Below are 26,875 nucleotides of genomic sequence, written 5' to 3'. Positions count from 1 at the left end.
GGAGTGAATCATGGATAAGTCCAAATATCAATCTATTTTGGCACAAAACCTGCAGGACTCTATTGGATAGCTAAGGATGAAGAAAAAGGTGTTCCAGCATGATAACGACCCAAAGCACAAATGTAAGTCAACAAAATAATGGCTTCAGAAGATAATCAACATTTTGGAATGGCCCAGTCAGAGTCCAGATCCAAATCCTATTAAAGAAACTGTGGAATGACTTGAAAGGGTTGGGCACAGGAGATCCACTCATAATTTAATAGGTCTGGAGCAATTTTGCAAGGAACAGTGGAATAAAGTTGCCAAAAGATGATGCATTGCTAAAAGATGTTGGTAGACTCTTACACAAAACACAGTGTGCTCTACTACAAGCAAAAGGTGCTTTAAAAAAGTATCAGTAAAGGAGTATGCATACTTACAGTCATGGGGAAAATAAAATACACCCTCCTATGCTTTTATTTCTCAGGGCCTAAATAACAATTGTGTGGTCATCACCATCTACTATGAACAAATAAATAGCCTCAGGTGACAACAAAAACACAACAGATTTCAATATGGGTTTTTTTTTTTTTTCACAAAATGTAAACAAACATTCAGAAACCAGGTGAGAAAATCTAAGTACACACTATAACTCAGTAACATGTAGAACCAGCTTTAACAACAATAACTTGCAGTAAATGTTTTCTGCAGAGTTTATCAGTCTCTCACACCCTTTTGGAGAAATTTTGATTATCATTTGATTAAATGTTGATTACAATGGCACCTCTCAAGGGGTGGGATATATTAGGCAGCAAGTGAAGAGTCAGTTCTCAAATTTGATGTATTGGAAGCAGGAAAAATGGGCAAGCGTAAGGATCTGAGCAACTTTGACAAGAGCCAAATTGTGATAGCTAGATGACTGGGTCAGAGCATCTCCAAAACAGCAGGTCTTGTGGAGTGTTCCCGGGTTGTAGCGGTTAGGACCTACCAAAAGTGGTCCAAGGAAGCACAACCAGTGAACTGGCAACAGGGTTGTAGCGTGATACCTTACTTATGGGGTTTGGGCACCAGACAGTCTAAATTAACCGTCATTTATAATCTGGACATCACTCAGCAGAAAAAACAGGAGGCTGCTCAATTCTGACAAAATAAGATTATTCCCACTCATGCAAGAAACATGAGAAAATACAGATCATTTTCATTCATAGAAACCAAAATAACAAAAATTTTTAAAAAAGTTCCTATATGTGGGATTAACAGGTGAAACAATAAGGAAACAAGCCTCTATTCATAAAAGAAAAATTTGCACACACAAAAGGCAATAAAAAAAAATAGTTAATAATTCTTAACCAAAACAAAAAAAGTATTCACTTTAACGGCGGTGATTTTGGCATATGGGAGTTTGTGAACTTAAAAGCATAGGAAATCGGCAGTCAGAGTCCGCTTAACACTCGGAGTTCTTTACAGACAGTAACATCCAATGACTTAAGCATACTGGTTCTCCACAAAAGTATTAAAAGAAAGGATCTCAAACCTGTGATATGCCTCCAAACCCTCAAAGCTCCGCTCGCTCTTTGATTCACCTTGGCAGAATATTCCTGAAGTGTTCACCAGCCTCCTGAATCAATATCCACATGGTTATAATCCACAGTAGGGGCATTAGCATGGTCCCTGGCAAACGCACACCATCAGTTCCGCCATTCCCACCTGGCTCTCATTTCCGTGTCCCACTTCCTCTTACCTAGTCACCTGTTCTTTTTATTGCTTCCGAAGACCACACCCTTCCCTTCATCTTTTTTTTTTCCCTTCTTCTGTTCTGTTAAGATAGAAAACTCGGCATAATTCTTAGGTTGAGTTTACTTAGGTAGTTTATTTATACTGATTAATTATTTATTTTTTCTTCCATTAATTAAAACACCCCAGAATGGAACGGACTCTGCATCACTGTGCAGCTATCTGTTACAGGGTCATGGGTGCCCAAGGCTCATTGATATGTGAGTGGAGCGAAGGCTAGCCTGTCTGGTACAATCCCACAGAAGAGCTACTGTAGCACAAATTGGTGAAAAAGTTAATGCTGTCTATGATAGAAAAGGGTCAGAACACACATAGCCACAGACCAGGCAGAGTGACCATGTTGAACCCTGTCATCCACCTAAAGTGGCTGTTGGCAATTGGCCTGTGAGCATCAAAACTGGACCATGGAGCAATAGAAGAAGGTGGCCTGGTCTGATGAATCACATTTCCTTTTGCATAATGTGGATGTGTGCATGTGTCGCGTACCTGGGGAAGAGATGGCACCAGGATGCACTATGAGAAGAAGACAAGAAAGTGGAGAAAGTGTGATGCTCTGGGCAATGTTCTGCTAGGAAACCTTGGGTCCTAGCATTCATGTGGATGTTACTTTGACACATACCACCTACCTAAACATTGTTGCAGACCAAATACACTCCTTCATGACAACAGTATTTCCAAATAGCAGTGGCCTCTTTCAGCAGTATAATGCATCCTGCCACAATGAAAAAATTGTTCAGGAATGGTTTGAGGAACATAAAGAGTTCAAGGTGTTGACTTGGCCTCCAAATTCCTCAGATCTAAATCCAATCTAGCATCTGTGGGATGTGCTGGACAAGCAATTTTGATCCATAGAGGCCCCACCTCACAATTTACAGGACTACTAAATGATCTGCTGTTAATATCTTAGTGCCAGATACCACAGCAGACCTTCAGAGGTCTTATGGAGTCCGTGCCTTGACAGATCAGAGCTGTTTTGGCGGAACAAGAGAACACAATATTAGGCAGGTGTGTTATATTAGGTAATGTTACATTTAGGTCCATAAGTATTTTGACACAATTTTCATACTTTTGCCTCTGTACACCAACACAATGGATTTGAAATAAAACAATCGGGGGTGTGATTGAAGTGAAGACTTACAGATTTGATTCAAGGGGTTTAACAAAACTTTTAGGAATTACATGCATTTTTTTTTACATAGTCCCTCCATTTTCACAGGCTCAAAAGTAATAGGAGAATTCACTGATGAGCAATTTCATGGCCAGGTGTGGCCGGTTTTCTCAATATTTCATGAAAAAACATTTGTTGATGCAAGTAAATAAGGCCACCATTGGGCTGGAAAAAAACAAGACAGACCTATCAGAGAAACAGCTTTAGGAGTGGTCAAATGGTCAAAAAAAACAGAATGAATCTGGTACATTCTTATAAAGAAGGATAGATTGGCGAGTTCAGCAACACTAAAATCCCTGGATGAACATTGAAGACAGCTAAAGTGGATGATCACAGAATTATTTCCTTAGTGAAGAAAAACTCCATCACAACATCTAGCCAAGTCAAAAACACTATAGGAGGTAGGCGTATCATCATCAAAGTCTACAATCAAGAGACACCTTCATGAATGTAAATACAGAGGGTTTACCTCAAAATACAGTGGACACACTGAAGAAAAGAAAGGCCAGATTAGACTTTGCAAGAAAACATCTAAAAATTCAAAATAAAAAAATAAAAAACCTGCCCTGTTCTGGAACAAGATTCTCTGGTCAGATGAAACCAAGAGGAGGTCATTGGCTTTTACTAATGTGTCTGCTGATAGTAGCAGGCTGAATTCTGAAGTGTATAGAGCTATATTTTCTACTCAGACTCAGTCAAATGCTGCAAAACTGATAGGACAGCACTTCACAGTACAAATGGATAATGACCCAAAACATACTGCAAAAGCAAGCCAAGTGCTTCTTTAGGCAAAGAAATGTAATATTCTTAAATGGCCAAGTCAGTCACCTGACCTCAACCAACTGAACATACTTTTCATTAATGAATACAAAACAGAAAGCCCCACAAACAAGCATTAAAAATTATCTTTATATCTATAATTATGATAGTTTGTCCAATTACTTTTGAGCCTGAGAAAATGGAGGAACTATGTAAAAACTATGTACATGTCAATCACATCTTGATTGCTCAATTTCAAATCCACTGTGGTGGTGTACAGAACTATGAGAATTGTGTCACTGTCCAAATACTTATGGACCCAGCTGTATCTATGCTATGCGCACATTTTTATATTTTTACTTTTAAAGGTTGTTTTATTTTTCAATAAACTGTTGGAACCCAGGATCCAATTATGGCCATTACCTTATGCCTAAAAAAATGCAACCACAAAAGGAACTGTGTTCAAGAGCAATGAGGGCATGAAGGGTGCATAAAGCCTTGAGGACAAAGATCTCTTTCCTTCTGAAAGCATGTAGAGTAGAATTCCTTGTTCTGACCTTGGGATCCATCTTTCCCATTGTGCTTCTTTCCAGAGGAAAACAACTTTCTTGGGACACACAGTTTGTTGATGGGCTTGGACTTTGGTCTAGGCCCTAAGCTTCAACAGCTGGGTTGATGGCAGCTTAGTCGTCAGAATACTATTGTAGTTAATACTATTTTATTGTAGTTGCAGATGCCAGTAAAGAAAGTTTTTGGCCGTAAATGTCCAACATGCAGCCTTTATGGAGATGTGGCGTGGGGGCCATCTACTGAAGGTTCACCTCAGAATCGGTTGAGACAGGACAACTGTCAGGAGTCAGAGAGCATGATATTTATCCATTTAGGGCTCTTATGAAGCCAACAAAACTTATGTGGCCACCTAGCTGATGAGCTGGATTGTGGTAACTAAAGGGTGTTATACATTTGGCTACACTGGTTTTTGACCTTGATTCCTGTTCTCCTTCTTCCATGGCTCAATTGGCTACAGGGCTAACAAACTGCTCTGGCACAGGCTGTGCCAACCATGTCTGGTGTCATCCATAAATGAAGTCATATGACCTCATCAGGATATTGGAAGTACATCTGTATTCAGTGGTTTAGCATTGAAATGCTTCATTGAGGTTGAAATCTCACGTTGGCATCATCCATAAATCAAATTGGTGCAGATAGGTCTTGCCACCTATCCTAGGTATCTCACTGCCAGGAATGAGGCTTTGATCAGCTCACTCACAGAGAAATCAATGGCTGCAGATTGAAATAACCACTCCAAAGCAATTAGCAGTACTTAATTACTGGTGTCGCTGTCCAAGAGGTAATTCAGTGTTGTGGCATTGTGTGACTAAACATGGTGCTTCGCCTGTTGAAGCCACAAGTGACATGCTATGAGTAACACTGTCAGGTATGCAGCCAAGCCAAGCTGCTTATAAGCACATGCTGTGAGCATAGGTGCAGCGCAGCGGACACTGCTGCAACCAAAGCTGCCCACCACAGATACCAGTACCGACTGTGCTAGTAGAATGGCTTAGCACAGAAATAACAGAGCAAGAGAGAAAACCTGCTCCTATACTGAACACTCTGCCCACAGGTGCAAGCTCCTGCTCTATGTAGCTTTTGCTTCAACATCAGTAATTTTAGCTGAGCCACTTCTGATGCCAGGGCATCCATCTCCTTTTTTGACAACTGTGGCACAGCCAGCAGTTCCTCTTGTTAAGCCTTCTAGTCTTTTGTCATATGCTCCACCATTGGCTGTGAGCTTTCTTTCCTCTGCATAGCTTCTGCTTCAACATCATAGCTTTCAGCTGAGCCATATTTGACACTAGACCATCCACCCTCACTGAGATGGAGGACATCATCCCTCACTGTCCATGCCTGTTTATGGCCAACAGTCTTCCTGGGCTGTGATGCTCAGATCATCTCTGACTGGTGAAAGCAATGGGCTGGTATTGACTTTATTGTGCATGAAATATCTATTGAGACAACTGAGAGCTTTAGATATAATCCACACATGAATGAATCCTGCATATTACACTTCCTTTTTTCGTTGGAGCTATACTGTGAATAGTGGGGTCCGTAATTCTGCGAGTCACCAATAAGAGCGCAATTCTGAGGGCAACCCTTCAGCAATGCAGCAAAAAAGAAGAAAACCAGTGTACTGTAAATAGTGGAGTCGACAGTTCTGCAACTCACTACTAAGAGAGCTATTCTGAGGGCAACCATCTCTGCAAGAAGAAAGGCACAGTGCTAACCTGCTAACGTGTAGGCTGCTGTGACTGAATAAATCACTGAACAAACCAGAATGAACTTGGAATTGTCTTAGAGACCAAATTTCAAACTCCATTTGTTGCTGAAGATCCTATGCTTGAGTAGGTCAGCTACAAGTGATTGAAGCCCCAACCCAGAAGTTGCCCTGAAGGCCTTACTCTCTCTGCATTGACACAGGAAACTGGAGGGCGATGCACTCAAAACCTTATATTAAGGGTAGTGGAAGTTAGAGAAGATCACCAACTTAGCGCCTCAGCATTATGAGTATGGAATTTCAAGGCCATGAGTGTGATGATAGGGTGGTTTTCTAACATGCTGTGATACCCTGGAAGCCTGGCATGCTGAGGGATGCTGTCCCAACAATAACTGTGTGGTAAAAGCTGCACGTTAATCTAATTACTCGTAGCTGAAGCTCCTGTTACGTATATAGTCCAAAAAATACGAAATGTTTATAAAGGTGAGAAGAAGAACTAAAGGGAATGGCAGCCATTAATTATGGCATTTTATAGGGTTGTATGGGTACCATGTGACTGTGTTAGGTGTGTGTGTTAGGTCTCTACATGAGTGCGCATGCACAAAAGAAGGAACCCAGGTGGTCACTGGGCACTTTAATCCACCCTACTTTCAGCATTCCAATGGACTCGGCCTGTTTGAAGGTTTTTGTGCAAGATTTCCAGTTAGCCATTTTCGGTTATTTCAGTTGACTAGTTTGCATTCATCACAGCATCTATCAACACGGTCATTTAACATCTCATAGTTAATGTTAATAATTACAGATTCACAGAAAACTGCTATTGTTTGTGCAGTTAGGGGTTGCCTTAATAACTGGCACAAACAAAAGGTTTTCTTAGAGCAGCTGTTTGTTTGTTTGTTTTTTTGTTTTTTTAACCATAAACTGCTCACCAGAGTGAATGTGAGACACCAAAGAATCTCCAGCTGCTTCCCCAAAATGAAGAAGCTCTTTGGTTTTGGTTACAAGCTTTGAATCTAAAGAAAAAGCAGAAGTAACCATACATTTTCACTTGGACACAAGACCTCTGGATACAGTATTTCTAAAAAGAAGTGTTTGGGCTCTGATGCTCTAGTGAAAACTCCAAGGCAGCATCTTATCAGGAGGATATTAGCTCTTAAATGTAAGTTCAATTGTGTGTGAACAAAGCTAAATGTTACTGAGATTAACTAGTTGTTTGACAGCCCAGTTGTCCAGAGTCCCTAAACAGCAACTGAAAGACAAGGATTGAATTTTTTCATGAATCTTTTGTTCTCCGATGTAACCGTGAGTAGGGCTGCACAATTAATCGAATATTGATCTCGATTACAATTTTGACTGCACACGTTTACATGAACATGATCGACTGCGATACTGACGTTTAAAGTTCGTCCTGTGCTCATAGAAAGCTCAGCTGCATATCAAGTCAAGCACTTCCTAAACTTATAACCAGTCACCATAGAGTGGTGCAGGGATGACGTCATTTTGTATTCCAAAACACGGAAACGAGGTAGTATTTTAGCACTGTTTAGTTCTGGCGGTTGTATTTAGGCTTCAAACTTCATAAAAGTTGTCTTAATGGACAAAAAATGTTAGAATTGTAAAGTTTTTTGATTACCGAGCTGATTTTTTGCAATAATCCAAAAGCCTATGGGAAAATCCTGTTTGGATTTTGTCGAGGGAGCCAGTGTGATGCTAACTTCCGGGTTCCTATACAAAATTACGTCATCCCTGCACAACTCTATTGGGTGATCTGGCTGCGTCTCTCCTCCTGTAAACACTGTTATTGCCATTTCTGCATAGACCTGAATTGTTTTCATTTGGTTGCATATTATTATATTTGATTGCATAATTTCATTTGGTTGATGTCCTTTTTATTTTTACTTATCCTATATTTTGGGTACAACTGTATTTATATTCTGCTTCTACGAGATGATGTACTTTAAGGATCAGTCTAATTTGATACAAAGCTTTGTACGTTAGTAGGAATTGTAGCACAACATGGAGGTGAAAGCAGTGGTCTGTTTATTTAAATGTGAAAGTGCAATAAAAATAAAAATAGGTTGTCCCTGAAATGAATGAATAATCGTGATAAATAATCATGATCTCAATATTGATCAAAATAATCATGATGATCATTTTGGCAATAATTGTGCAGCCCTAACCATGAGATTGGCTTGCTAGCAAGCTAACATTAGGTAAGTCTGTTCATAACAGTAGTTTGTGTAGTCAAATAGTTACACTCATAGTTCAGAATTAGCAGCTAAAGAAAGGCAAAACAACTTGTACCTGAAAAAAGTGGAGGTTTTATATATATATATATATATATATATATATATATATATATATATATATATATATATATATACACATACATATTTCTACTTGCATTAAAATCCAAAAAATCTTGGAAATGTCCTTACATATCTAAACAAAGTACTACGAGTTATTGCAGTTAATGGACAGTTTCTATTAACGAAACCTGCGTGATTGCAGGCATGAGTTAGTTGGTCATACCTTCCACACAGGGGTCTCCTCAACAGAAATAAATTGATAGTATTATTAACAACAACAATAACAACAAAAACAACAGCCACAATCAGCTATCTGCAGGGGCCAAGCACTGTTTGCAGACTGCACCACAGGTAGCTAATTCGAGCACTAACTTGCATATAACACTAAAGCAAATACAGATTAATTAAAATTTCATAAAGGTAGCTTAATGCTAAAACTGTAAAGTATGTGCTGCAATGTGAATGGCTGATGGCAGTTATGTTTTTGTAGTAACCTAGTCAACAGTAAAAATCTTTTCACAGATTAGCACAACTATGTAGCACAACAGATTTTAGCTTGATTGGATTTATGGCCTGAGCAACAGTAATCTGACCCCAATTAAAATCTGCAACATTGCAACATGAACTGTATTTCATAGAACTACTGTACTGTAGGAGAGCATACATATGTGCAGGTCACACATGCTGATTGGAATTGTGAAAAGAATTTAATGCAAAGTTTTACATGGCTGTCCATTTAATAATCACACTAGGATAACGTTTCATGATATGGGAAACTATTTAAAACTTGTTTAAACAAAGTTATGGTTAAAAAGATGAATGCACTCACCAGACTCTCAGACTCTAGAATCATCCTATTTGACTTTCACAGTGTTACCTGATTCAGGTACAAAATGTCCCTAAACCTTGCTTTACACATACACATAATTTTGGATAGCTTCATATACAGAAAAATACAGATTTTAGATAGAATGTCTAGATTAAGATCCATATAAACCAGAGGTATTAAACTCAAATTTGGTCCTGCTAAGGACAAACATGTCCAGAGACTCCCATCTCTCTCTCTCTCTCTTATCTTTTCTGGTGGTCTTTTCGCTCTCACACTCCCTCATACTGGTCACTGGAAGTTCAACATGGCACCTCATGGCAAAGAACTCTCTGAGGATCTGAAAAAGAAGAATTGTTGCTCTACATAAAGATGGCCTAGGCTATAAGAAGATTGCCAAGACCCTGACACTGAGCTGCAGCATGGTGGCCAAGACCATACAGCAGTTTAACAGGACAGGTTCCACTCAGAACAGGCCTCGCCATGGTCGACCAAAGAAGTTGAGTGCACGTGCTCAGTGTCATATCCAGAGGTTGTTTTGGGAAATAGACGTATGAGTGCTGTCAGCATTGCTGCAGAGGTTGAAGGGGTGGGGAGTCAGCCTGTCAGTGCTCAGACCATACGCCGTACACTGCATCAAATGGGTCTGCATGGCTGTCGTCCCAGAAGGAAGCCTCTTCTAAAGATGATGCACAAGAAAGTCCGCAAACAGTTTGCTGAAGACAAGCAGACTAAGGACATGGATTACTGGAACCATGTCCTGTGGTCTGATGAGACCAAGATAAGCTTATTTGGTTCAGATGGTGGCAACCAGGTGAGGAGTACAAAGACAAGTGTGTCTTGCCTACAGTCAAGCATGGTGGTGGGAGTGTCATAGTCTGGGGCTGCATGAGTGCTGCCGGCACTGAATGCCATGAATGCCAACATGTACTGTGACATACTGAAACAGAGCATGATCAGTATGCAGTATTCCAGCATGATAATGACCCCAAACACACCTCCAAGACAACCACTGCCTTGCTAAAGAAGCTGAGGGTGAAGGTGATGGACTGGCCAAGCATGTCTCCAGACCTAAACCCTATTGAGCATCTGTGGGTCATCCTCAAACGGAAGATGGAGGAGCACAAGGTCTCTAACATCCACCAGCTCCATGATGTCTTCATGGAGGAGTGGAAGAGGACTCCAGTGGCAACTTGTGAAGCTCTGGTGAACTCCATGCCCAGGAGGGTTAAGGCAGTGCTGGAAAATAATGGTAGCCAGACAAAATATTGACACTTTGGGCCCAATTTGCACATTTTCACTTAGGGGTGTACTCACATTTGTTGCCAGTGGTTTAGACATTATTATTCTTCAGTGTTGTCACATCAAAAGATATAATCAAATATTTACAAAATTGTGAGGGGTGTACTCACTTTTGTGAGATACTGTATATGCATTTTTTGTTACAACAACCACTATGGGCCAACTGTTATAGGATTTGAGGGGTAGCCAGTGTGCTTCTGATTATGTATTATGTAATCTGACCTGTAGCAGCCAACATGTTTGGACAATCAATATTGTTTTAGTACGTTTGTGTCATCAAACATTTTATTGGTTACATGTGAATTGACAGGACTAGTTTGAAAAGAAAATTCTTTCAGAAAATTTAAACAAAGCAGAAAGAAAGTCAGCTAAAGCCAAAAATGCAGGAGGACTCAGGAATTCCCTACAGTTTGAAGATGTAAACCAAAATTAATTTATTATAGCACCCCTTCTGGTGGCTATGGGTCATTTCATTTGCCTGAGTCAGGGGTGGGATATGGGACCTAACCAACAAATTTAGTGGCAATAGTTCAATAATAATCCTGTCTTATTGCTGTTTAAGCAAATTAGGCTCAATCAATTAGAATTGACTGACATCTAACGGCCATATTGTTTACAAAACATTTTTAAGAATTATTAAGGCTCACACTCTGCTGAGTAGTTTCACAACTAAATTATGATAGGACAAAAATCCCAGGACAAGTTCTCAAAAGAAGGTTTTGCATATGAAATTATTCATCTAAATTATCAAAAATTTGAGTGGGTGGAGCTAAATGGTCCAAAAGGCACATTTTTCATTTGAGGGCACAGCATGAGAAAAAAGTTCCACTGTTCCACCTTATTTTACAAAAGATATTCTTGTTTTTACATGTAAAAACATGAATAGCACCCCCAGAAGCTAAGTTGAGTAAAACCATCTATTATTACAGGGTCCATACTTTCATGATAAGTTTTATGATAATAGCTCAATGTTACCTCTGTCAAATGCCTGCTGAAAGCTGATTATCAGATGTTAGCCATGCTTTTAAGTAACAATGTCATCATCAAATATCACACAGAGATGCACATGCATAAAGATGCAGCATACCAAGTTTCAGCTCGATCAGACGTACAGTTCTTGAAAAACAGATATTTGACCTTAGCTCTGACATCAATGACCATGCCCCAAACTTCGCACATGACCTCAGAATTTTATATATGCCTGTATATATGTTTTAGGTTTCATTCAAACAGACATAACTTGTTGCTGTTTGAGTAAATTAGACTAAACCTCATTAGAATTGATTTACATGTGGCGGCCATATTGTTTACAAATATTTTTATGTTTTTAAAAAGTATTTAGGGTCACACTCTGTGGAGTAGTTTGACACCAAAGGTCCCAATGAGCACAGTGGCCTCCATCATCCATAAATGGAAGAAGTTTGGAACCACCAGGACTCTTCCTAGAGCTGGCCGCCCAGCCAAACTGAGCGATCGAGGGAGAAGGGCCTTAGTCAGGGAGGTGACCAAAAACCCGATGGTCACTCTGACAGAGCTCCAGCGTGTCTCTGTAGAGAGAGGAGAACCTTCCGAAAGAACAACCATCTCTGCAGCACTCCACCAATCAGGCCTGTATGGTAGAGTGGCCAGATGGAAGCCACTCCTCAGTAAAAGGTACATGACAGCCCACCTGGAGTTTGCCAAAAGGCACCTGAAGGACTCTCAGACCATGAGGAACACAATTCTCTGGTCTAATGAAACAAAGATTGGACTCTTTGGCCTGAATGGCAAGCGTCATGTCTGGAGGAAACCAGGCACCAGTCATCACCTGGCCAATACCATCCCTACAGTGAAGCATGGTGATGGTAGCATCATGCTGTGGGGATGTTTTCCGCGGCAGGAACTGGGAGACTAGTCAGGATCGAGGGAAAGATCAATGCAGCAGTATACAGAGACATCCTTGATGAAAACCTGCTCCAGAGCGCTCTGGACCTCAGACTGGGCCGAAAGTTCATCTTCCAACAGGACAACGACCCTAAGCACACAGCCAAGATAAAGGAGTGGCTACAGCAGAACTCTGAATGTCCTTGAGTGGCCCAGACAGAGACAAGACTTGAACCTGATTGAACATCTCGGGAGAGATCTGAAAACGGCTGTGCACTGACGCTCCCCATCCAACCTGATGGATCATGAGAGGTCCTGCAAAGAAGAATGGGAGAAACTGCCCAAAAATAGGTGTGCCAAGCTTGTAGCATCATACTCAAAAAGGCTTGAGGCTGTAATTGGTGCCAAAGGTGCTTCAACAAAGTATTGAGCAAAGGCTGTGAATACTTGTGTACATGTGCTTTTTTGTTTGTTATTTTGAATAAATTTGCAAAGATTTCAAACAAACTTTTTTCACATTGTTCATTATGGGGTATTGTTTGTAGAATTTTCATTAAAATAATGAATTGAATCCATTTTGGAAGAAGGCTGTAACATAACAAAATGTGGAAAAAGTGAAGCGCTGTGAATACTTTCCGGATGCACTGTATGAGCAAAGAAGGCTGTGAAAAATTGTCTATTGTTGTAATTTTTTATTAACTTTTGTTTAAAAAAATTCACTAAAATACTCTGCTCTCATGGATATCAAAGAATTGCAAACAACACAGGTTTGTGTGTATATATATATATATATATATATATATATATATATATATATATATATATAAAAATATGTGTGTGTTAAATATCTTAATTGTACAACAATTATGAGAAAAATATATTTGGAACAGGAAATTGTTCAACCATGACTTCCTGTTTCACAGGAATATAGATATAAGGTAACACATAGGCCAAATTCCCTTAGTCATTCATGAGATGAGATGGGATGGGAGAGTGTGGAACAATGCAAGATTGGCTGGCAAGACCTATGGGCAATGGAACAGAGCAGGATCAGTTTCCTTATAAGGTCAACGTATGATGTTCTCCCATCACCGCAGAACCTAAACCTTTGGGTAGGAGAGGATCCCTCGTGTCCTTTGTGTTCATCATCTGCAACATTAAGGCACATTTTGACAGGATGCAAGGTGGCTCTTAGCCAAGGACGGTTTACTTGGCGCCACGACCAGGTGCTGCGATGTTTGGCATTAGCATTGGAAGACAGGCGTAACATGACCAATAAGTTGCCACCTGTTCCATCAAAACAGTACATACAAAAGACAATATTCCTCCGTCCAGGAGAGCAACCACCAAAAGGTGTTAAAACCAATCCTCGCCCAGGACAACTGGAAGCTGCCAGAGATTGGAAAATGCTGGTAGATGTCGATCAACGGCTTATTTTTCCACCTGAGATTGCCACCACAAACCTTCGACCAGATATAGTCTTGTGGTCTGGGTCAGCACGCCTTGTTCACCTGGTAGAGTTAACAGTGCCATGGGAAGATGCTGTAGATGAGGCGTATGAGAGGAAGAAATTGCGGTATGCTCAACTAGCCACTGAAGCAGAACAGCAAGGACGGAGAATGTGGGTTTACCCAATGGAGGTAGGATGTCGAGGATTTGTGGCACACTCTACAACCCGGTTTCTTAAGAGATGTAGGATTCAACGGCCAAGAGTTGCATCGCACAGTGAAGAATTTATCTGAAGCCGCAGAGAGGAGCAGCAATTGGCTGTGGTTGAGACGGAAAGATTCTGGTTGGGGAGTTCAAGCACAATAGAAAGAAAGAAAGGTACAGGTAAATTAGCTGGGCTGAGTTGAGTGGGGAACGGAGGGGGCTGATTCTGGGACGCCACAATCACCGTCGAGCCCTCTTGAGGTATCGTGGGCTAGTCGACGAAACACCGAGGATGGAAGGTGCCCACTTGAAGACCCCAGGGATGTACCCTACTTAGCTCAACCAAAATAAGCAGATCCCTGGAGTCAGCTATCAACACCAAACTGAAGGACATTACATAGAAGGAAGCATAAATGGATGGAAACACATAAGGACATTAGTTTACTGTGAAGTGATATCTGAGTTGGTGCTTATCTTGGCGAGAGTCAAGTTTGCTGGCAAAATGAATATGAAGTTTAACATCTATTCTCATGTAATGGAAATCATAACAATGGGTAAGACCAAGGAATATAGCTGTGATGTGTGGCAAAAGATCGTTGAGCTTCACAAAATGGGAAGTGTCTGTAAGAAAATAGCACAAGCATTGAATATGCCCATTTCCACCATCAGGGAAATAATTAAGAAGTTCAAGTCAACTGGAAATGTTATGAATCAACCTGGAATTGGATGTGTGTCTAAATTGGCTCAACGCACTGTGAAGAGGATCGTTCGAGGGGCCAAAAATTCTCCAAGCATCACAGCTGCAGAACTGCAGAAGTTAGTTGAATCTTGGGGTCAGAAAGTCTCCAAAACTACAATCCGAAGTCACCTGCATCACCATAAGTTGTTTGTAAGGGTTTCAAGAAAAAATAGTATACTCTCATCCAAAAACTCAAGTGTCTTCTGTTTGCCAGACACTACTAGAACTTCAAATGGGATAGATGAAACCAAAATAGAGCTTTTTGGCAATAAATACCAAAGTTTTGACGCACACAGAGAGGTAGTCATAAGGAAAAGTACCTCATGCCCACCGTTAAACATGTTGGCAGCTCTTTAATATTTTGGGGCCAGTTTTTCTGCCAGAGGACCTGGACATTTTGTTAGGATACAGTGGGCAGGACTCTACAGTGAGACCATTTCAATTGCATTTGCGACTGAAAAGTACTTTGTGCGACTGTGAAAAAAATATATATTCGCACCGGTGCGAGTGACCTGTACAGAGTTGTATGATACAATCAGAATAAAAACTATGACTCCAAAATGCATCTAGCACCACCGCACAACAGTTACTTTCACACTACTTTTCATCACCTACAAGGTGGGGTGTAATTCAAACTTCTTTATCAAATAATTCCTCACCAATCATAATCAAGAGTAGCAACTGTTCAGTCTGTAAACATACAATATGCTGCCGCTCTCCCTTCACCAACTCAGGCAGTGCGTTCATTTCATTTAAACTCACGGTTGCCAGATATCACTTGAAATGTCAACACCAGTTTTCAGTTTGTTTAATCCCCCAAAAATGCAATATTATCAGCAGACATGGCAACACTGTACTGGGGGCACCCATCTAAAACTGATAAACAAACAAACAAAAAAAACTAATAAAATGTAAAGACAGAAAATGCGGTTAGTTATAAATAAATAATTTAATTAAAAAAATTATATAACAAATTCATAAAATATAAATAAATTGTGAAATGAAATAATGTTTAATTACTATGGGTTGCATTTAATATCAATTTTACATTAAGCTTAGTAGGCTTCTATTTCCTTAGAAGGCTATTAGCCTTCTTTTTCCTAATATGGACCATGTTTGTTTTAGTCTACTTTTAATTAGGACTCTTTATTGTTTAAAATATTTAAAAATAAATATTTTATGCTTGTTTATTCATCAATTAACCAACAGTATTTCTCATTGCTATTATTTTAATTAACAGTGACAATGAGCAAAGAGCTTACATTTAACTGTTAATGATAGACCCCCTGATTAAAGCTTAAAAAAAAAAAAAGAAAAAAAAAGACTGGTATCTGGATCGGTATCGGTTGATCAAGATGACAAGAAATCAGTATCGGATGTAAAAATCCTGATCGGAACATCAGTAATGAACACCATTAAACTAAAGAGCTTTGCATTTGGTCGATAAATGAACTCACCCAATCACACCCTATATGAGATTTAGGGCTGCAAAATTAATCGAAAATCGATCTCGATTATGATTTTAACTGCCCACGATTACATGAACATGATCGACTGCGATATTGACGTTTAAAGTTCGTCCTCCACTCATAGAAAACTCCACTACATATCAAATCAAGCAGTTCCTAAACTTACAGTCACCATAGAGTGGCGCAGGGATGACGTCATTTTGTATGCCAAAGCCCGGAAACAAGTTAGCGTTTAAGCCATTCTGGTTCCATCCCAAAATCAACGGGTTTTTTGAATGGGATTTTGGTTAAAAGCCTGAAATAATGTCTGTGGTGAACACAAGCTCAAAATATTTTTCATGTTTTATTCTACGACATAAAATACGTCAGTAAAACCCCACTCCTGATTTTTTTTTTTTTTTTTTTTTTAAAGCTTTTACGTGTATTGAAAAAGGCAGTTGCTAACGGTCGTGTAATGAGGGTTTAGGACGGATGCAAGTGCAGACAAGAGCTTAATTGAAGAGAGGCAGACAAATCCAAAATGTGAGACAATAGCGTGGTCAAAAACAAGCAAAAGTTCAGGCGATCAGCAAACGGGCATAAACTAGGATAAACAAGATTCAAACAACGAGGTCGAGAGCAGGATCAAAACTATGAGACGTGAAACTATGAACAAAAGCTTGGTGCACGGAAACTCACGCAATACTTTGCGTCGAACAAAGAGACACGAGGGGTTTAAATGACAAACGTAATTAAGGGTGAACACAAAACAGCTGAGACAAATGATGACACATAAGGGAACAACCAATGACATTACAGGGGCAGGAATCATAACAAATGCACATGTAGAAAGTAAACAAAGTCAATGTCACTAAAAGAGTGTGTTGCATGCTCCAGCGCTTACGAAATCATGACACAAACAAGTTGCTAAATGGCATTACAGAGGTTGTCGTGGACATTAAACATCATCACGCCGAACAGGAAAAAACTTTGCAGATAAACTGGTTCAGGTACGCTGTGCACAATCCCCCCCCCCCAAAAAAAAAAAACGTGGATGAAGATCCAACCACAGAGTAAATCCGTAACATGGAAAATGTTTAAATCAAGTTTGGAAAAATTTACTGAAAATATTACATTTAGTTTATCAGAAGGTAAATTAATTTGTCATGGCTCACACTATGTTCATAAATTCTGTCATAATTGACAGAATTAACTTTAACGTGGCACATTAATGTTACCATCTCTAAGAAAAAAAACTCAACTTCAACCGTGCTCCTAAATTTTTGCAATTAGGAGCACAAGTGCTCCTAAAAGAAATTGTTACCGTAGAGTCCTGGTGGGGGTAAATAAGTATTGAGCACATCAAACCTTTTTCCAGTAAATATATTTCCAATGAGGTTATTCACATGAAATTTTCACCAGACATGAGTATTAACTCAAGAAAACCACAAATATAAATAATTCACAACATTAAAATCCATAAATAAAGTTATGTGTAATAAAGTGGAATGACACAGGAAAAAAAATGTCACACAAACAAAAAGCAGTTCTCCAAGGCAAGGTAAGGCAAGGAACCAGCTGAAATCTGTAAGTAGTTAGAAAGTAATTATACCTTCTATCTGTGCAAATTAATATCAGTTGTGTTAGTAAATTGATGGAATATAAAAAAGGCTTTTCGTTACCAAGGTGTCGCACAAGAAATGAGTGATGGGTACTCATAATGGGTAAAAGCAAAGAGCTCTCCCAAGAACTTTGCAACCTTATTGTTACCGATAGAATCGGATACAGACCTATTTCAAAACTTCTGAATCTTCCAGTAAGCACCATTTGGGCCATTATCCGCAAGTGGAAGCAACATCACTCTATCATCAACCGGCAACACACAGGAGCCTCTCACAAGATTTCTGACCAGGGAGTCAGAAGAATAGTCAGAAGAGTAACCCAAGAGCCAAGGACCACTCTGAAAGAGCTCCAGAAACACTCGGAGGCAGCAGTTGTCATCGTTACAGAGATAACAATAGGCAATGCACTCCAACACCATGGCCTCTATGCACGCTCACCCCGTAAGACTCCATCACTAAAGAAAAGGCATATCGAAACTCATTTAAAAGTTTGCTACAACTCATTTGGACAAGCTTATGAAATACTGTGAGTGTAGTCTGGTCAATGAGAGCAAAATGTAACTTTTTGGCTGTCATACTACACACAGTGTTAAGAGAAAAAAATGGCACTGCACATTAAGCCATAAAACACTATACCAACAGTGAAGTTTGGAGGTGGAAGCATCATGGTGTGGGGCTGTTTTTCATCACATTGTACTGGCAGACTTCATATAATTGAAGTAACTATGAATGGAGCTCTTTACTGAAAGATCCTTGAGAAGAATCTGCTGCCATCCACCAGGATGATGAAGATGAGACATGGGTGGACCTTCCAGCAGGACAATGATCCAAAGCATACAGCAAAGGAAACTCTCAATTGGTGTAAGAGAAAAAAAATCAAGGCATTAGAATGACCCAGTCAATCACCTGACTTGAATCCAATTGAACAAGATTTAAAGACAATATGTTTAGAAGAATGGGCCAAAATCACACCTGAATACTGCGGCCGATTAATTTCTTCATACAGGAAGCGTCTTGACGCTGTCATTACAAACAAAGGCTTCTCCACTAAGTATTAAATAGATTTCAGTTAGCATGTTCAAGATTTTTTTTCTGCGTCATTCCTCTTTATCACACACAACTTCACTAGCCGCGTTTACACGGACAACAATAATCCACTCTTAACCCGATTAAGACCATACTTTGATTAAGAAACTACCATGTAAACAGCAATTTTTACTTACCTTAATCTAATCAAGGTCATACTCGAATTAAGCTCTAATCGAATTAAGACAGGTAGAGTACTCCTGTTTTAGTCGCATTATCGAAGTGTATTACAGACATGTAAACACCTTAATCACATTATGATCGTCGTGTGAGAGTTTTCACCACATTTTACAACAGGACACGGTCACACACGGCAGTTTTCAAGATTTTACGGCAAACAAGGGAGTTCGGCTGCGTCCCAAACCGCATACTTACCTACTATAGGCCTGTAGTGGGGAAAAATATATGTATCTCGGCTACTATATAGATGGTAAGTATGTGGTTTGGGACACAGCCCACGGCTTCAAGCAGTTGTCTATTAGCACGTATAGCATGACAAATAATTAACTGCACTTAAAGCGTTCGTAAAAAAAAATAAAATAAAAACACCCAAAACTGTATACGGTACCATAACGAAGACGAACTGTATGTTGATATGTGAAATTCTGGAGGGACGTCGGACGGCGTGGCGCGGTGACGTAATGACGTGGGCTGTTAATCTAATTATGTTCTATAACATGTAAAACGGGAACACGACGGGAGTATTCTAAAAGCGACTCATGTAAACACCTTAATCACATTATTATCTTAATCAGAGTAAGGTCAATAATTAGATTACTGCTGTTCATGTAAACGTAGTCATTTATGGACTTTAATGTTTGGATTTCTTTCTGTGTGGATTTCTTGAGTTAATACCAAAGTCTGGTGAAATTTCATATGAATACCCACACTGGAAATATATTTACTGTAATATATATATATATATATATATATATATATATATATATATATATATATATATATATATATTTCTGCAACAAAAATCTACACACACTTAAAGACTCTTCTGGACATGCTGACCAATCTCAGATTTTGTTTTCAAATAAAAATAAATGCCATGCTGTCTAACGTACGTTTATCTTCAGCATCACTTTAATTCAAATCCCGCATAAACACTCGGAGCAGCACAAGGGTTTACACATCCTATTCATTCATAGTTATCCTGCACCGTTCCTTCAGTACAGTGACCTTAATGAGTCTCGTTAAAAGGTTATATATTTTTTCGAAGCGTACTGATCTCCACAACAGTAGAAGAACCAGGACACACGCTGTAGTCTAACAACCTAAACATCATACGACCTAGTCAAAATAGTACGGTAGCATACGTAACCGATTCAATTGATAAATCCCAAACCGCTTCCTACCAAGTGATAAAATAGAATGCCAAAACAGGTAACTACCGTACTAAACAACAGCACGCCACTATTAATAACTGACTCCATGACTACACGTTTTAAATAGCATCACATGAAATGCTGTGTGCCTTATGTTCTGTACTATATTACCATATTTAGTACAATAGTATACGGTCTTGATGTAGCCTTGTCATGAGGCTGTTTGGGTCTCAACATTTACGATTCCTTTTTCAAACACACATATCCGTGTACACGGCCACAAGCAGGACCAGCAAGCTAAACATTAAAAGTTAAACTCGTAATCTCTAACCAAATAGTCAAGCAACTGTTTATCGTATAGTTCAGAGCTGTTATTGCGGTACTGTTTTACTCTGTATAATAAGGATATCTTAGAAATATGATTATCAAATACATTGACTGAGTTAATATAAAATGTCCTTACCTCTATGTCTTTTTCAATTCGCCTGCAACGAGATCACAGAGCGATAATGCCCCTGACGTTCTGGATCTGTCAAAGTCGGAAAATGCAAGTTTATGCGATGAAATGTGTAAATTAAGAAGAAAGATCTATGGGGATTAAATGTGGTTTAAAGCACTACTTTTATTAGAGCTTTTACTGTCACTGTTATTTACGCTTCGTCTCCGGGTTGTGCTAGCTATATTTGTACGCTCGCTAGGTATTTATGCAATTAATAAATTAATAGGAGTCTGTTTGTGCACTTTTAAAGGCGAATACCTTACTAATGATCATTTATATGACAGCTATTTTAAAAGCGTGGACAATTTAAAGCAATGATGCACAGTTAGCGCTAGCTAACTAGTCAAATTTGCACAACTGTACAACTACACAAACGGGAAAATGTGAACAAAAAAACCTGATTAGACAATCCGATTTAAACGGGTAGGTGGAGATATAACAGTTAACGTTACATCACCTGTATATTGTATCTTCTTCGAAACCTCAAGGGGAAAAAAACGTTCTTCAACGTTGATGCAGTGTAAAATTTCAGAAATATCAACGCGCAGTTGTTCCGTCAGCGTGATTTAACAGCTACCTCATTTAGCTTTTCTCTCAAAGACAAATTTTTTTTTTATTTTTGTTCCGTCGGTGACTTCTGTCGTTTTTGTACAATTTCCATTGAAAAACACATCTCACACTAACTTGCTGCACAGCCGACCCCTATGACGTCCCATAAAGCTAGGCATTTAATTGGCTTACAGTGTTGCCAACCGAACCACCCCCTTAGAGGGCGGGGCAGACATTGATTTGCATAGACGCATTTTCATGTTAACTTACGCCACCATATGACCACTTTGGGTCATTTAACAACACACACACAGACACACACGTGTCTAAATCATGGTAAGGGAATAATGTCACAAAACACACGCACGTACAAACTGTTTAAATTAATAATAAATGGGGTTTATTTTTCAATATTTAATTGGTATGTGGGTCACCATCTCTACAATAATAAAATACAACAAATCTGGAAAAAAAAGATTAAATCAATACAATTTTTAAATGTACAAAATAATCACAGCCTCCTCTGTCTCATCACCTGGTCCAACCTCACCCCCATATTGCAATTTCATTATGCACTTTAGTTTTCAAGAGAAAAGGGCCAGATTAAACCATCTGAGTAAACCAATATTCAAAGTGGTCTGACTAAGTGGTGTACATTCTTTAAGAGTTATGGTACCACATATGATTAAATCCATGTATGATTAAATTTATATATATATATATATATATATATAAATTTATATATATATATATATATATATATATATATATAAATTTATATATATATATATATATATATATATATATATATATATATATATATATATATATATATATATATATATATATAAAATAAAAAAAAAAAACCAGCACCAAGAGGAACACTGTTTTCTTCATACCAAATTTCTACATGACAAGCTTGCACTTCTCATGAAAAGGGCTAGCAACATCCTCAGGGTTCCTCATAATCTAATCTCGGGGAAGGGGTGGTGAGAGGGGATGCATATTTTTTTTTTAAAACTTCAGATATAAAAAAAAACAAAACAAAACAAACAAAAAAAAACCCACAAACAAACCAACCAAAAACAAAAAGAGAGGTTGACCAAGATGAGAAAGAGGGGAGAGTGGACACAGTGGGCATCAAAGATCTCGCCCTCAGAGGAAGTATGGCGTTGTGGTTCTGGGTGGAATGACTCGCTCTGCATCAGGCACGGCGCGGAACAGTTTGGGCTCCCGTGTATTCACATCCTTAAACACCATAATTGAGGCAATGTTGCCACAGCGGTAGCAGTAGTTGGGGGCTGACCACACGGTGACAAGCTTCTCATCGAACATAAACTTGTAGCCCTCATGAACCAGCTGATGTGCACGGCAGATCAGCTTCAGATTGTTAATATGGACAAACTGCAAAAAAGGGAGAAATAAAAACATTGATATTACACAAATACATTTTACACTGCTTGAAGGGTTAATGTAAAAACATTTTGGTATCCATAAAAATTCACCACTTGGAATGGTTTTTACTGATAATCATTTCAGAGGTGTTCGCTGTCTAGTCCATTTCCAAATTACAATAAATTGTTTACAACTGTAGTGAAAGATATTTACTGTTCTATCAGCTCTAACTAGACTTGAGCATTAGTGAAGGATAAAAATGTCTGCATGCTTTTTTGCGAAACATGAAAAAATAAACAAATCATACAACTTGTTAGCAAAAATAGGAACACAAACTAATTTATACATTAAATTATTTGTGAAAATTATGATCTACACATTAAAAGAAAATATTAAATATCAGCCTGCACTTTCGTTATAGAATGTCCCGTAAAGAAATGTTAAAAGCTTGTCCCCCCCAAAAAAAACAAAAATGCACATGCCACCTTTTAGCATACAGGTGAATTTCTCCACACAGACCTAGCCAGATTTTTAGAAGCACATAGACTAAATGACCACATGATTCTGTCAAGCATGGGAAAACAGGGTGTGATTGTGTGATTTTGGAGAGAATGTATACAGTGGATATAAAAAGTCTACAAACCCCTGTTAAAATGGCTTCCAATGTCCATAAATGTGCATACCCTTTTATAATGTGGCAGTGTTCAGAATCAACCAATCACATTCAAACATGTTAAATACTAAATTAGTATATACCGGCCATCAATAAAAGTGACTGACTGCCCCCAAATAAAGTACAGCTGTTCCTATAGGATTTTCCTAACATTATCTTGGTAGCATCCAACTGGAAAACCCATGGGCCACAAAGAGCTTACAAAGCTAGTACGGGATCTCATTGTTGAAGTATATAAATTCGGAGAGATGTACAAAAAGAATTCCAAGGCATTGGATATACCATGGAACACCGTAAAGACGATAATCAACAAGTGGAGAAAATATGACAACAGTGACACTACTAAGAACAGGATGTCCCTCTTAAAATTTATGATCAGATCAGGTGAAAACTGGCCTGGGACGCTGGGAAGTACTGGTTGCTCCCTACATGCGAAAATCTCGAATTCTTTATATCTCTAGGCTATGGGGTAGGGTGGCAAGACGGAAACCTTTAACCAAAAAATGTAAAAAATTATTCACTCAATCTCCCAAATCCATGTTGAATAATGTGTTATGGTTTGATGAGACAAAAGTTAAACTTTTTGCCCATAATACCAAAATACATGTTTGGCACCAAAAAAAAAAAAAACACCATCACCAAAAGACCACCATCCCCACAGGGAAGCCTGGTGGTGGCAGCATCATACTTTGGGGCTGTTTTTCTTCAGCTGGAATTGGGGCTTTAATCAGTGTAGAAGGAATAATGAGTAGCTTCAAATACCAGTCAATTTTGGCACAAAACCTTAAGGCTTCTGTTAAAACACTCAACATGAAGAGGAATTTCACCTTTCAGCATGGCAACGACCCAATGCAAACCTCCACATTAACAAAGGAATGGCTTCACCAAAACAAGTTCAAGGTTTTCGAATGGCCCAGAGAGAGTCCAGACCTAAATCCTGTAGGGTGAACAAGGCTGTGCATAGGAGATGCCCGAGATGAAAATATTGCTAAGTCAAGATGTGCCAAACTGAGTGACTGTTACTGAAAAAGATTGAATACTGTGATAAAATCTAAAGGACCAGCTTATTGTACAGTTTTTATTTTTTCCCCTAAAATGATTTTTTTTTCACTTTAATTAATAGGTAAAAATTTCACAATAAAGGTAGAAAAGTTTCTGATGATTTATCTTGGTTTAATTTTTTTTTACATCACAAAAACATGACATTTTAACACAGGTGTGTAAACTTTTTATATCCACTGTAGGTAAAGTTTTCTGAGATTGGTCGACTCCCAGTGATGCCATCTGTGGCTGGCTTTGCTCTAAGTGATGGCATCAGGTGTGTGCGGGAGATTGGAGGTGCTATTAAACCTAATTTACACTACACTATTTTAAGCCTGATTTCCAAGTCGCCGAGCTCACCAAGCAATCGGGGCTCACCAATCAGCAGTCAATCGTTAAGCCAAGTTTACATTATACGACTTTCAGCATTGATAGAGCACTGTGCTGTTCAACATGACTTGCTCTCTTGTAATCATGAAGTCATTGTGGTGTTCACACTACATGATCGCTCAGCGACAGGGGGTCACACACACACTCCATGAGCGGACAACGACTCCGTCACCCGATGACTCAATCTGGTGTCCAAACTATGCTTTTTCATGAAAAAACGATCAAGAAGCGACTCGGATATATGACGCGAAAACCACACGTGAAACAGGAGTTGTTTATTTGAAGATGGACGTAGGACAGAAACAATCGGTCTGAGCAGTTTGCGCGATGATTTGTGCTGAAGAAACCCCAAAAAGGACAAGTCAAAGAACGTGTGTGAAAGATTAGCACACAGTGATTTTGTGTGCTACAGAGAGAGTTGGAGATGTGTAAAAAAGGTTTTGTGGGTTTCCCTTTCTCCCTGGGACCTCACCTCATGCCTTGCTCTCTCATTGGCTGTAGCTCACCGCCGCAATCACTGCCAGTGACGACACGTTTCACACCATAGTGTGTGGAGTCACCCGAGAGCTCCAAATATTTAGCATGCCAAATATCTGTGTGGTGTTGCCGATGCCTCAGCAAGGCATTGTTGAGTAGTTCACACATAACGATCAACTGCCGATTGCGGCGACTTGCAAACTGGGCTTAAAATCGTGTAGTGTGAACTAGGCTATATGTGTGAACTACTTGATGACATACCACTGAGGCATCGGCGATGCCACACATTTATGTAGATATAGGTGTGACCATCTACTCTGCCTCCCGAATAAACAAAGCTATTGTGGCGTTTCTGAAAAAACAGGCTCTATTCAACACACTGATTAAAAATGGAATATGGGTAAACAGGGTTATGGTGCAACATGACTAGTCATCCCAAACATGCCTCCATTCGTTCAAAATGAGGGTATTATGAAGGAGCTGACCTGCTTTTGGAAGTTCACCATCTCAATTAAAATGATTCAGAAAAAACACTGCAGTGAAACACGTCTTGTCTTTTCAGAGACAAGTTTTTATGTTTCTCGACCACTCTGATGAGACACTAAATGTGAACTTTAAGTGCAAACATAGAGACAGCAGTTACACTGTCTTCACCAGCACTGAAAGCACACAATGTTTTGAGTGTGGGGACATCAGACACAAAAAGTCTGGCTGCCCGCACAGAGCCATGTGACCAGGGAGCTCAGATGACAACACAGCCAGGTTACAGCAGTAATGTGGGTCTGGTGCAAACACTGTATCCAATGCCAGTACTGTAGTGAACAGCAACTGAGATGGTATTCCAGGGCCTAGTTATAACAGGGTCCCTCTCTAACTACACTTCACATTCATGTAAAGAACAGTTTATCCTAATGGATAATGATCGCTGACAACAGTTTATATAGGCTGATCCATTAACACATAAATGAATGCACAGGTGATGGTTCAGCCATTTCTTATCATGTTTGGAATCTTTGTTCAGCACAATACCTAGAATATTTTGAAAGAGGTTTTGAAAAGAAATATTGCATAGGCAAACTTTAAAGACACTACTCATAGTACTTTACACTATGCAAATGAGTTCCACACTATGGTGGGATACACTGTGGGCACTTCTGGCATCAATAGCCAAATTACGTTGACTGAATGGAAAGGTGCCAGACTACAATCTCCTCCTTAGAAGAAAGGGATAAAGATATCTCCCAGATTGGCACCCCCTCATTCTGAATTTCTAACCTGACAAGGAAAGAGACATTAATAGAAGCACCACGTTCTGAGTCTTCATCCCTTGAGGTAGAAGACATTAATAGAAACAACGGTCCTGAATCTCTGACCTGACAAGGAGAGGCGCAACGTTACGATTAAGGTTAAGCTTTTGTAAGCAAAACCTTATTTACAAGGTACCTTCAGTTGAGTGTTCCAGATTTTAAGGACGTTTTGTGTCGGCTGCCAATACCCAACCCTGATAACTCCTTCAGCTGCATGTTCCAGACTGTAAGCGTCCCTGCACTGGCAGATATTGCTTGACCCACATGCCTCCTCAGTGATGCAGCTCAGCCTGCAAAGGACCCTGTGGTGATTTCATCTGACCCAACTGTATGGGGTTCAGACTCTAAGGGAGGTGCCTTGAGTAAAAATCGCTTACATACATACAT

General features: G+C 39.3%; 2 protein-coding genes across 5 annotated transcripts in view; both read right to left on the bottom strand.

Moving 5' to 3' along the window:
• scai (suppressor of cancer cell invasion) overlaps nt 1-21,483 on the bottom strand; it is a 112,521-nt gene extending 91,038 nt beyond the window's left edge. For all 3 annotated transcript variants that reach the window (XM_017459854.3, XM_017459855.3, XM_017459856.3), the window contains exons 1-2: nt 21,114-21,483; nt 20,621-20,686 (exon numbers count right to left, since the gene is read on the bottom strand). The gene's annotated coding sequence lies outside the window, so the exon portion shown is untranslated. The remainder of the gene's footprint in view (nt 1-20,620; nt 20,687-21,113) is intronic.
• A 99-nt stretch (nt 21,484-21,582) lies between these two features.
• Nucleotides 21,583-26,875, bottom strand: part of ppp6c (protein phosphatase 6, catalytic subunit) — a 50,913-nt gene continuing 45,620 nt past the window's right edge. For both annotated transcript variants that reach the window (XM_053677202.1, XM_053677203.1), the window contains one exon: nt 21,583-22,609. In XM_053677202.1, the coding sequence (XP_053533177.1) occupies nt 22,361-22,609 (249 nt within the window). In that variant the 3' untranslated portion in view covers nt 21,583-22,360. The remainder of the gene's footprint in view (nt 22,610-26,875) is intronic.

Source organism: Ictalurus punctatus, chromosome 28 (genome assembly GCF_001660625.3).
Source record: "Ictalurus punctatus breed USDA103 chromosome 28, Coco_2.0, whole genome shotgun sequence".
NCBI classification, from domain to species: Eukaryota; Metazoa; Chordata; class Actinopteri; order Siluriformes; family Ictaluridae; genus Ictalurus; species Ictalurus punctatus.
This window is presented reverse-complemented; position numbering and strand designations above follow the sequence as displayed.